General features: G+C 40.3%; 1 protein-coding gene across 8 annotated transcripts in view; it reads right to left on the bottom strand.

Annotated features, from left to right (window-relative positions):
* The window catches only part of mybpc2b (myosin binding protein Cb), a 21,956-nt gene extending 9,401 nt beyond the window's left edge, over positions 1-12,555 (bottom strand). Inside the window, exons 1-9 of one of the 8 annotated variants that reach the window (XM_069517592.1) lie at positions 12,202-12,358; positions 8,120-8,137; positions 7,621-7,650; positions 6,806-6,826; positions 6,159-6,182; positions 699-767; positions 448-596; positions 257-374; positions 97-145 (exon numbers count right to left, since the gene is read on the bottom strand). In XM_069517592.1, coding sequence (XP_069373693.1) covers positions 97-145; positions 257-374; positions 448-596; positions 699-767; positions 6,159-6,182; positions 6,806-6,826; positions 7,621-7,650; positions 8,120-8,137; positions 12,202-12,223 — 500 coding nt within the window. In that variant the 5' untranslated portion in view covers positions 12,224-12,358. Of the gene's footprint in view, positions 1-96; positions 146-256; positions 375-447; positions 597-698; positions 768-6,158; positions 6,183-6,805; positions 6,827-7,620; positions 7,651-8,119; positions 8,138-12,201 lie in introns of all 8 variants that reach the window. The other 7 variants (XM_069517593.1, XM_020083342.2, XM_069517594.1 and 4 more) reach the window with 7 other exon arrangements.

The following is a 12,555-nucleotide window of genomic DNA, read 5'->3' as shown; positions in this document are numbered from 1 at the left end:
GGGAAAGATCATAAATTGTCAACGTATGCATTTTCCTTCATGAGTAATTTCACATGTGCGAATACACCACTTGAAACACAACTCCACTGCACTTACGCTCTCTTGAAGGCAGACAAAATATCCCCCTGCACCTCTTGCTGTGCAGCTGTAATGAGAGAAGTTGCAGAGGTGACAAATGAGGCCTGGATCGGATCAATACATCAGCACAAATGGAACTTGTGTCAGCCTCTGCGAGCCAGAGTCCGTTTTCACTCACACTCAACAGTGACTTCAAAGATGGAGCTGTCGCACTTGTCTTTGGCCGTCACCTCACACCTGTAGCCTCCAGCATCCCCAGGGACCACTTTGATGATCTTCATCTCATAAGTGTAGATCTTGGGGATGCAACATTACTTAATTACTTCTTAGTTATTTATGACAAATGTGAGAATTATCAAACACACACACCTTAGTGTTCCTGTCATAAGTTTCTTTAAACTGCATGTGTTTCCCGGCCTTGCTGCCAAGGTCCAGCCACTTGCCCTTCAACCACTTCATGGTGGGTTTTCTCGTCAGGGTGGTGGAGTCCACCTTGGCAATGAGAGTGACGTCCGCCCCTGCCATTTACAAACAACAATGAAGTCCTATAACATTATGTAATCGGGCTACATTTGCTACTGTTCCCTGTTATTGTTCATCCATCCATTAGTGTTTCAAACCTGCAACTGCGACAACCTCATTTGGAGGTTTCTCAGTGAAGAGCCCGGTGAGCTCAGTTGATCCAGGCTCTGAAATGAGGGAAGAAAAAAAATTGAATTAACTCTGATGGCGTATGAGCCCTTATATGACATGGGAAACAATACTGTGCAACATCCACCTCTGGGATGTTTTTTTATCAACAACCACAAATCCCCTCTGCACACGCATAGTGACCCCATACAGCACATATGAAAAATTACAAGCACAAAATGATAAACAAGAAGTATTTGGCTAAAAGGACAACAGCAACATAGTGGCATAAAAAACATGTTCGACTCACTTGCTGAGCTTTAGCTGTAAGTAATAATTAAGTTAGTTAAATGAAATCACAAATGAGCCCAAAGCTATATCAGACCTATATATCAAAACCAGTGGTGGAACTTCAGTGTTTGCTCACAATCTTAATGAAAGCATTTCTCTTGCTTAATATGAATCTTAATTCTTCTGCTGGTTTAGATTTTTGAAAAGTGTGGTCTGTCATTTCTCAGCTAATGACATTAAAATATGTTAAGTCTGAGTCAGTTAATATTTTTAAAACTTAATTTATGGAATTGTCACTACTCATAAGTGATAGTTAAAGTGCTTCTGCTTCATGGTTTGTTAAAGGTTGAAACATGGCAATAAAAGTAGTGTACAAGTGTTTCCATATTCATCTAAGCGCTGTCATGGCTTTTAGCAACAGGACACTTACTGTGCTCTACTTTATGGACATTTTTATTGGCTAGAACTGCTGTTTTCTTGTATTCATTGTAAGAGCAGCGATGGGGTTTGTCTTCCCCGGTCATAAATATTTAGTTCTATATTTTTCATCAGACCTATTCATGTGAAAGAAGACAAAAATACTTTTTCATTATTTTTAATGTTTAGAGGCTAAAATAACACTGGGACGAATGGGACGATGCTTCTTCAATGACAGATCACAACTTCAACCGAGCAGTAAAACACATACAAGGACAAAATGGCTGTGTGGATGAGTTTACATAGTCAGTGTTCCATTGATAAATCATCTTTGCAGATGACCTCTGACTGTGCTAAAAAATATAAAGTATAAAATGTTTCTTCTGTTGACCTTCTTACAGCAGCACTTTCTCCCCATATAAAAGATTTAATGTAAAATCTGTCAACAACACATGACTCGTATTAGTATGTAGATTAAGCCAAAATATTCAGTGAAAATTCTTGTTTACTTTTTGAATATGAACAATATATATCAGCTACCATTGACCATATATAAAGATGGATGACTGCTTCCGAAAAAAACCTTCTCGATGACCACCTGGTGACTGGCTGCAGTATAGGTCATGAATCCTGCCTCCTCCATGGTAGCATTGAACATGGGTGAGAACTAAATAAATATCAATTAATTTTTTTCAAAGATGGTCTCTGTCATCACATTTGTGTTTGTTCAAGTGTGTATTTTTCTAGTAAATTAGGTTTGAATGAGTTGTTTGACGCTATTAAAACGGGGTGAAACGGCATGATTGACAGCTGAGACTGGCTAACAACTGGTAAAGCTCATATATCAGTGGGACCTCGCCTCCACAACCCCGTCCCCTGATCACTTCTGCGCAGGCTCCAGATGAGCAAAACGGCAACGTTCTTATCCAGGCTTCCTTTCTGCAAAGGAAGTGGAGACGTGTTTTCCATCTTTATATACAGTCTATGGTTTAACCCTAACAAATCTAATCAATATATTAATCAACCATAAACCAGCCACCCAAAAAACACTCATTGAGTATGATGTATGACAGAACAACACATAGAATGCATACATCTATATTGTATTACATCATATTTGCATGCAGTGAACATTCACAGTCCTGAACTGTGCCTTCAGCTCGTCCTATCCCTCCTCTACAGGGTTTGACTGACATTAAACATTAAATTAAATAAACATTTTGTTATACTATAAACACAAGTTGGTGCAAATTCATTAAGTGAGACAAGACAAGTGATCATCAATGACAGAATAATTCTGTAGACATTTGACATTGATACATCACACAGTGAACTGCAACCAAAACTGAATATAGCACATGAGGGTAACATCATAACTGTTATAAATCAAAACAGGAAGTAATCACATATGTTGATTACTGCACTTTTAATCGCCAAACTAGGGATAAATTATTATTTGAAATTACTGTGGATACTCCTTATGGACTGATCTTGTGAGGCTGCTTCTCACAAGAAGAGGCAATTACTTTACCTCATACAGACTGTGGTGCACCCCAGGCCACCTAAACAAACCACTGAAGTTTGACTTAAAAAGACATTTGTTAATTATTGTTGGTTTGGAGCATTGATGCATCGTGAACATTATAATTTGTATCAAAGTTTGTTGCATTCGATTCTTATGACACCCCGAGACTAATTCAACTGCAGGCATTGGGCACATTCTGCTTATCATGGCAGCAAATTCCTCCAAACATTCACACGCGGTGCTGGTGCAAGTGCCCCAAAACAATCTGCAGTTGGCTAAGTGATGATAATCCCCCACACACTATACCCCCATGGGTACGGATTTAAACAGCCTTGGAATGATAAACACTTCCCACACAGAAATTCCATCCCTATACACACACTGACATCAAACTCAGTGTCGTGCGACTCTAGAGTTAGGACTGGGAGTTGAACAAATGATAGCTATGAAAAATCAAAACAAAACCAATGGCTGCTGTGTATAAATGTCAAACATGTCCTCCTACATAGTGTGCATGTAATTCTTTTTAACACAAATTATATCTCAACAGCACCTCCTGCACACCAGCTCTTATTCACCAACCCCACCAAGAGACAAAGGCCAGATCAGGTCAGGCATGTTCTTTCATTTTGTGCAAGTGCAGGTGTCAGGTAAATACTTAAGTTTCCCAAAAAAGTTTTGTTTTGTACTCTCTCTTCCTGATGCCTCAAAACTCTTCCCTCCAAGGTAAATGGCAGCGTAGTCTTTGTATTGGCTAAAATTGGAAATGGATGTTCAGGCATCTAAACTGGGCTGAGTTCTGATCAAAGAAAAGTCCATATCCTCAGGTTTCCATCTGAACTTCCCTCAGCTGCTGTCTTTGGATTAAGCTTAGCTTGGTAGCCAATCAGCTCACCACAATATGTAACAGTAGCATAACTCTAAACATAGCTCTTTGAGAACCGATAGGGTTAATGCTCAAGAGAACAAGTGCTCCCACCGCGCTAGATACATGGCTGATAGTAACAACCTCAGAGTGTTTCTCTTGTGCAGCGTTTGCACTTGCTGATCCCTTTTCATCTTCCTTCCATGCTTCAGTTTTCCCCCTAATCATGCTGTGACACTGCGATTGTCTTTGCTTCTTTTCTGTATGTGTCACAGCTCACGCTGAGCTCCGTCTGGAACATCTGCAGCACTTTATACCTTTCCTTCCTCTGGGCAACCGGTGCCACAGCAGGAGGAGCCTGCCAAGTCCTACATTAAGTGACAGAAATTCAAGACAGGAAGGGAAGGATGGCGAGTTGCGAACTCGTAAATGCAGTAATATGGCATGACCAGCAGCACAGGACCCATTCCCTGAGTAATTTATGGATGTGACCTAGAGAAGCAAACAAATGTTGACATTTAATATCCTCGCTCTGCTCTTTGACCCCTCTCTTGGCTCAGCAGGCCACATTTCAGGGCAAATTTCAGCCTAACAGCAGCCAAGCCAGGTTCAGAGGAGTCTGAATATCCACCTCTCATCTGCATACCCCCTAGGTCTATCATCCATGTCTCACCGCAATGGCCAAAAAGCCTTAAAAGGATGTTAGACACATTGGCCTACCAGCCTTCTCAACATGTGATAATGTGAACTGCACAGAAGATTAAGGACTGCTCAGTTCACACAAAGCCCTTTGGTTAAGCTCACCCAGGTGTCCTTCCTCATCCCAGGAGTGGGATAAATGAAGGATGTCAGTGTTGCCCCTCTGGCACAGTAGGTATAGGATATTCCCATACAGTATATTTGAAGGACACCACAAGAAAATATCAGCATTCAGCTCCCTAAAGCTTTGGCACTTCCATAACCCTTATCCATCCAATCTACTCCTACCATGTCCAAATAGAGCAGATTGCTCTGGGAGCTGTGCCCGTGAAAGACGATGGCAGACAGGGGACAGCTTTGAACAGCTCTTGGATTTCACTTCTAAAACTTGACTTGTGGAGCATCCCCAACATTCTTAGAGCATTGATTTATAACTCCTACTGATGGCTGTGATATATACCCAAGTTGTAATTAATAGGTGATCCACAGGCCTTTGGACATCAGATTAAGGATGAGATGTGCTCATTGATGAGTGTGATGGTCTGACTAGAATGTCTAAGATAACTTGAGCTCTCCTTGCAGCTTCCTTGTGCAACCTACCGGTAAACAAAGAAGTGAACTATAAAAGCATCATCACATCAGATGACAGCGGTATGTTTCAACAGCTGCCACTGTTACACATGAACCACAGCTGTGTTGCCATTCTGATTGTTCAAAACGCCAGAGGGACAGAAGCAAAAGAGAGATGATATCATGGGTCGCAGATGGAAAGGGCAGCTATTCCTCACATGGAGAAGCAAAGTCCGACAAAATTGCTGAAGGAGCACAAACAGAATAATTTGTAAGCAGGTCATCTGCCAGCATAGACTCATGCCAGTGATAGAGGAGAGGACAGGTGAATGAGACATGCATAGCATCACGAATCACTGAATCAAGACCAATCCAGTCAAGTCTCCTGTCGTCTCTTTGAAAAAGCTCAGTATCTGGTGAGTCATAGGCCTGCGGTGTGGCTTATTCTGACAGTAACTGCTACCAAGTAACAAGAAGCTCTGAGCTCTGAGGGGGATTTTCGGGGGATCAGAAAGGTATGAGTCCTGGAGGAAACCCTGCTAAGACCATTTACGTTTTGCAGCAGAGAAAGGTTTTCTTTGTGACATTGTGCTCAAGCAGCCTGATGGACACGATTAAGATCACTGTGATGAGGCTTACTTCATCTTTAGCTACAGGGAAGTCACAAAAGGAATTAATTGATGATTTTGAGATAAAAGAAACCTTAAAAAGTGTACGGCGAACGGAAGATTGCATCCTGTCTCACATTCTACACCGGAAGCCCCAAAATATTGGCCGTTGCCCCCAGAGGAAAATTCATCATGAGATGATAGACGATGGGCTTCTGATACTACTTACATATAACTCTGGAGTTTGGTAAATATCCTTTTAATGTAAAAATCAGTCCACATTGGTGTGATGAAAATAATTTCAAATAATATCCCTAGTCCTTAACACTTCATATATTATGTGACATCTTAACCAGCACATAATACCAAAAATTATACACCGCATAATGTTATAGCCACTCAAAGTCATACTTTTGGATTGGCAAAAGTAAATTGTCAATAGACACGTTATGTTTAAATGTCGCTCTTTTCTTACCATCCCCATCACCTTCTGAATCTGCTGCAGACAAGGAATTAAACAAAACTGAAAATCACACCTGAGAAGCAAAACACCCGGTGTTCCACGAGACGACAAACAGTTGCAACAGAGACCAATGAACAAACATAAAACAAGAACCATCAAATTTGCATGCATTCAGAAAATAAATATGTGGATAAACGGAAGATACAAAAAAATGCATAAACGCCCACAGTAGAAGCACGCGGACCACAGGACGTACCAGTATATTGTTGTATACTGTAATTGAAAATAAAATCCATACTAAATCTAAAATCACACATATCATATACTTGTACAGTATATGTGTATATCAGTCAGATGACTAAAATGCATATTCCTACTACCCACATCAAGGCAAAATTAGTATTCATCGACCTATTCACTAACATACATCCATTCACGTTCACATAAATTCATGTATTTTTGGGCAAAAATACATTCAAAATATTATGCAGGTCACCTGAGACCAACCTGAAGAAAATAAACCATCAGGAGCCATGCAGGTATTGTCATTACCACACAGTGTTGCACATGTATGCACCCATACTGTGTGTGAATACATTACGCAGATTATACAAACAGATTTACTACTACATCATTCTGCGTTCAGGATTATGCCTTACCTCCATCTGCAGGGGGTAGTTCTGAGGAAGATGAATGAAAATTAACTTGTGCGTAAATAAAAATCATGGTTAAATCGTTGAGAGGAGAACGATCACGAGACGATCGATGGGATTGCGTTTGGGAACATGGCACAAAAAAAAAAAAACAGCAACCACAGCATGAACAACTCAATCAAATAAACAGAGAACACTTGATATCTCCGCACACCTCACATGCCTGCAGTCGACCAAAGGTCACAGTGTGAAACAAGAGTTAACAGGAAGGGGAATGCACCCAGTTGCAGTCAGTGAATGTGTAGTAAAATGTACAAAGATGGTTTGTCTTCATATGTATGGATCTTCTCTCTGCAGTCCATGAGTGTGCATGCAAACCACCAAAAGGGAAAAAAGACCATTAATTATTATTCAATTGGTCTTGAAAACACGTCAACAAACCAGAAAGAACAGATTCAAAGGATGCTGTGATGTAAAGACATTACATCAGACATTAACATTCTGTCATTAGATCATACATGAGGACTTTAACCACACAGCTTCTTCTAACGCATGCTGTCGCCTGAAATACAAACAAATCGATTTAAAGTGGCATACTAATTGCATTATCCCCTTCAGCAGCTTCATGCTGTCAGATATAATGCCACAGACTCATAGGCCTGTCCTCTTGACTCGCTAATTGCTCGACTTATTATCTACAGCAAGACCACTTGTTGTGTATCATTCAGATAATTGCCCTGACTCATAAGTGCAAATGCTTCTTTTTTTTCAACACTCAAATCAAACCAAACTGATCACTCAAAATAAAGAAAAGCATTGACCTTCACCCTCCTCAGCTGGTGCCTCTGGGGCTAAAATTAGTGGATTTGTGTTAGCAAATGAAAAGTAACACCATGGTGGCCCAAATGGAGAACAAGTAATAAAATAACTGCAACAGCTGAAGAAATAGATTGTGTCAGTGTGTAATGCATAAAATCCAGAGCAGAGTCACATGTGACTTATGGAAACTAAAGCATGTTTCTCATTGTGCTGTGTTATGACCTCAGACAGTTGAGTAAACAGCGTCAGTAACAGATAATGTGTTGTGGGGCAGATTTTCTCTTAAGAACAAAAAGAGCAACATGCTTTCATTTGTAGATCAAACCAATAACACTGCCCTAAACGGAATGGTGCTGGTTTACGGTGTTAGCCTGGCAAACAGGCAGTAGACAGGGTATGTGAGTGAAAAGTGAAAATGAGAGAGCTATAATCGAGTCGCTGTATGATAATGTATGGCACAGGAAAGGTCAGAGGGTTAATGTTGTGGAGCAGCTGACCTACCTTCCCCCTCCGGTTTAGCTGAGGAACAGAAAGAGAACAAGTCAATTAGAAACAGGCATCACAAACAGTATTTATATCCAAATAGTCATATTAACAACATATCAACATATATGGTTCATGATTGTGATGCAATTCAGAATATCCTAAAGCACATGAGTATCTTCAAAACCACAATTTGTTTTGTAAGTACACCGTATCGTATGCTGTTTGTGTGAATCATTTTTATGTCAGGTATGTTTAGACTATCTGTTTTCATGGTGAACCCTTTAACACTGTCCCTGTAACATCTCGGGCAAATCTTTGAAATGGATATCTCACCCCATGCATCCAAAAGACTGACACCTCTGTCCCAGGAATGGAACAGGCGTCTTGAGGTTTATTTTGAAACCCACTTATTTCATAAATGCGCGCCAGCGTTGTAAGACATGTTTCTGTGGCCGAATTTGAGCTTCGGAGTCAAACGGACACTCGGGTTTGTTTTGAGCATGCAGTGCTGCTTGGTGTGATTGTTCAGGCCTAAATCTGGTAAAAGGAAATTCTCCAACTGAAATAGTGGCGTATAATATACCCAGCTCCCCCAAGTGTCCCAGTGGGGGTCACGTTAGCTGCTGGTAAAGGCCAGGGATGGTGTCTTATGACCTCCCTGAAGTCATGCCACGTTCTCTTAAGTTGAACGCAGTTTCCCTGAATAGCCGCACCAAATTGACCTTGCTTGCTTTACTGTTTGCTCAGGGATGGTTACAAATGTATTTCTAATATAGGTGTAATGGAATCACAGTGTTCACCTGGCCTTGAGAAAAACATAGAATCTTGATATTAAATGTATTGTTACATGTGATGCTTTGATTTCTTTCCTTTCTCGGTACAAAATGAGAAGCTGGAACTCTGCTCACTACGTAAAGTCTCTGGTATGAATACTTTTATCGGATGATTTAACACCTGCACGGAGCGCAAATCTGGATCAGCATCTGCTAAGTCGATCCACTCGGGGTGTGAATCTTCATTATCTTCAACAAGTTTGTGGTGAAGCTGGATTATGAAGTTCTGAACAGCTGCTCCGCAAAGTTCAAATCTTCCCCCCCAAGATTGTCGTACATTGGCAGACCTGCCTTGGACGTATAATCCCTTAGATTTTGATGGTATGCTAGTTGGGTGTGATTATATAATTAAAAAGGACATTTGTGTCTCAGTTACCCCTCCTTTATTCTCAGAGGAGTTATGGATATGTTTTGGTGTTTCACTAATTATTTTCTAAGGTTAGTTAAGGTGCCGCAGGTCCACCTCACACTTTGTTGATCACCACTGACAGCTTGATTTACTGAGTGTGTGATGACCAAGAGATAAAGGAAGTTATGCGACGGCCTGACCTGATCAAACCTCTGAGGATGTCCTGGCGTCTGTGGACAGCCAACTTTATGAGACATTTCAGCAACACATAATTTAATGCTTGAGCTGTTGGATCTGCTATAAACAAATGTGGATATGAAAGTCATTTAATATTTATTTTTAGTTACAGGTATTTGCAGTGTCCAATTATAGATCACTGTGGAGTTTGTCCTACACAGGGCAATGGTGTGTGTGCCAGAAAGATGAGAAAATCTAATGTTTTGGAAAACTTTCAGGACAGCTGCTAAACCAACAGGTAAACATTTGAAAACTTAATATTTAATAAATACTTATATATCTGAGGGCTATATTTCATTAACACAAAGTTTCAAATGAACTAATGTAATATAGCCATAGATATAAGGCAATGTCACATTAGAGAATATTAATGTCAGAAATTCACTGACTAGCCTCATATTTACTGCAACGTAAGATAAAGCATCCAATTTCACGAAATGAATCTCTTCTACATGTTTTGTACAATGCCTTTTTTTTCTATTTTCACACAAAGATGAAAACATTAAGGATTAAAAACTCAAAAAGTATTAAAAGACCTGTCCAATCAATCTAGGAGTGACAGGAGTCTGTGATTTGGATCAGACTGTACCTTTATTTGATTTAAATTCTCATCAACAATAATTCGATGCCCTGGATTTTGTCTCCTGCAGGAGATGGACCTGCGTTGGGGACTGGAAAAACTTCCCACAGCAGTTTTGTTTCAACTCGCCCTTGCGGTGTCTCATCAGGTCAAAGCGATGAAAGGAATTACGAGCATGAATCATGAGACCACTCCCGACCACTGAGAAGAACACTGTCATGTGCTCAATTGACGACCTCGCAGCTACGTACGCATTCGGGCAGGGAGTGTCTGGCCTGCTGACCACTAGGAAACTTTGTGGATGAAAGTGGCAGATTATGTCATGATTTATCTCAGCTGGGCCCATGAGGCTTGTAGCAAAACCTGATACACGCAGGTGTGGGAAACTCTATAAATTTACGAGTATTTCAAAGAAAGAGGAAAAGGTCAGGGGTTATTCTGGATTATTTTTAGCCATTAGCTGAGGGCGGCTTCTGGCTGCCAAGTGAAGCAGTACAGATATTGTGTCAGCTCATCTAATGTAAGAAATAAACATTATTGTGGGAAAACAAGTGTTGCGATTTAAATTAAGGGTGAAAATGTTGGGTCGAGTTTCGAAATATGATTCACAGGATTTTCAAGTTACAAATTTGGAGTAGCCTGTTATCTGAGCCTCACACTCGAAGCTCTGCAGTCGAGTTTGGTATGACGGAGCAGTGGGAGGTGCAGACATACAGTAAGCAAAGTGGAATCATATCCATATTACATGGATAAAATCTGTGGCTGTATATGGTGAATAAAACCAGTGCCTGGTTATGTGTCTGGGATAAAAATAAAAGCAGCTTGTATTAGATGAGATTAGCTCTAGGTGAGCGATGCAGAGAAAAAAGGATAAAAATGCAAAGTGCGCAAAGGAGCAAATGTGAAAACAACCCGAGCAAAGTCTATTACATCCACAATCACAACACGGTTGGCGTAGAAATTAGTCGAAGGGGTTTGAAGGGCTTAGCTCGCTTCACATCATTTTGGCCTGTGAAACTTCTAACAGACTAATCCGCTATGACAGAGTCTTATCTCAGGTTTCTGTCACTTCAGTGATTTAGAGAACGCTCTGCAAACGTGGCAGACAGATGGTGCCCCGGGGGTGAAGGACACAAGAAAAACTATTCATGAGAAAGTGGCATTTGCCTGAAAGTGCCAAGTGTGAGGTTTTATGTGAGGGGAAATCTGGATTATTTTTGAAGAAAGTAAAAATATACTCGTATGAAACGTGAGAGTTCAGAATCACAGTTAGTGTGATTCTCTCCATAATGTCGACTTTTGCTATAAAGAATAAAAAATGTGGTGTATACCAGCCACAGTATTTACTTATAAAGCTGCTACTACCCCAACCGTCTCTGGAAGATTTCCAGTTGTAAATAAGGTGGCAGTGACACCGGCCTGATGATGTCACAGCAGTTGCTCCTATGATCATTTATGGCCTTTGAAATGTTCTTTATGTAAAAATAACAACAGGAGACAACAATTTCATATTTTTTAAATAACTTTAAAATTTGTTTCACTTGCAGTTTAACTGGGTATTTAAGTTTGATATAATTCTACATTTTAGCATTTTGTTTTGTGACACCAACATAAATATGAAAAATGAAAAACTGGGTGAAACAACTTAAGACTGTACTTAAATGTGCATTTACAGTTACAGTGATCGAGGAGAAAACATGACTGTCAATCACACAGGATTAAACTTGTGTGCCTGAGACTCCTGAATCTCATCACTGCTTCTGCAGAATGTCAGACTGAGCATTTAATTAAAGCTCACCTGCTTGTATCTGTAGTACTTTTATATTGTCCATTACAACAAAAAAATTTCACTCATTTTGTCACAGATGATCTTAAATACCAAAATAGGATAATTGTTGAAATAAAGTAGGAAATTGCATTTTACGCTGAGCATCACTATCACTATCATTTACTTTCCAAGCAAACATAGGACTTCACTAAAACCTTCAACCAAACTTAAAATTCAAGCATCAACATTGCAGCTGAAACAAGACTAATTAGTCGCCTAATTGCAATGTGATGAGACTTTCCCCTTCCAAAATAAAAGCTATGTCCATACCTGCAGGGACTGGCTCAGGCATGGTTATTCCTGTGTCTTGTCTTTGCCGCTAGAAGACTGAGGGCTTGTGCTGCTTATTCCTTTTATTTCTCCCCTCTCGCTCTGTTATTCAAAGCTCTCCTGGCACTCGAGTCACCCACACCCTTCAGTGAGCGAGGAGCGCAGAGGAGACTGACGACACTTGAAGAGTTCAAGAAGAGAGGAAGTCAGGAGTGAGTGTGATAAGGTGAAGAAATAAGTGGGCGAGGTGGCGCTGAAAGGGCCGCTTCACTTTTATATCTTCACTTTTATAATGAGATTAATGAACTGTCTAAACCCATCGAGCTCCAGTGAGTTTGTTGGAAGCACAAAATA

Source organism: Paralichthys olivaceus, chromosome 21 (genome assembly GCF_024713975.1).
Source record: "Paralichthys olivaceus isolate ysfri-2021 chromosome 21, ASM2471397v2, whole genome shotgun sequence".
Classification (NCBI taxonomy): Eukaryota; Metazoa; Chordata; class Actinopteri; order Pleuronectiformes; family Paralichthyidae; genus Paralichthys; species Paralichthys olivaceus.
The sequence above is the reverse complement of the archived record's forward strand: the minus strand, read 5'-3'. Positions and strand labels throughout refer to the sequence as shown.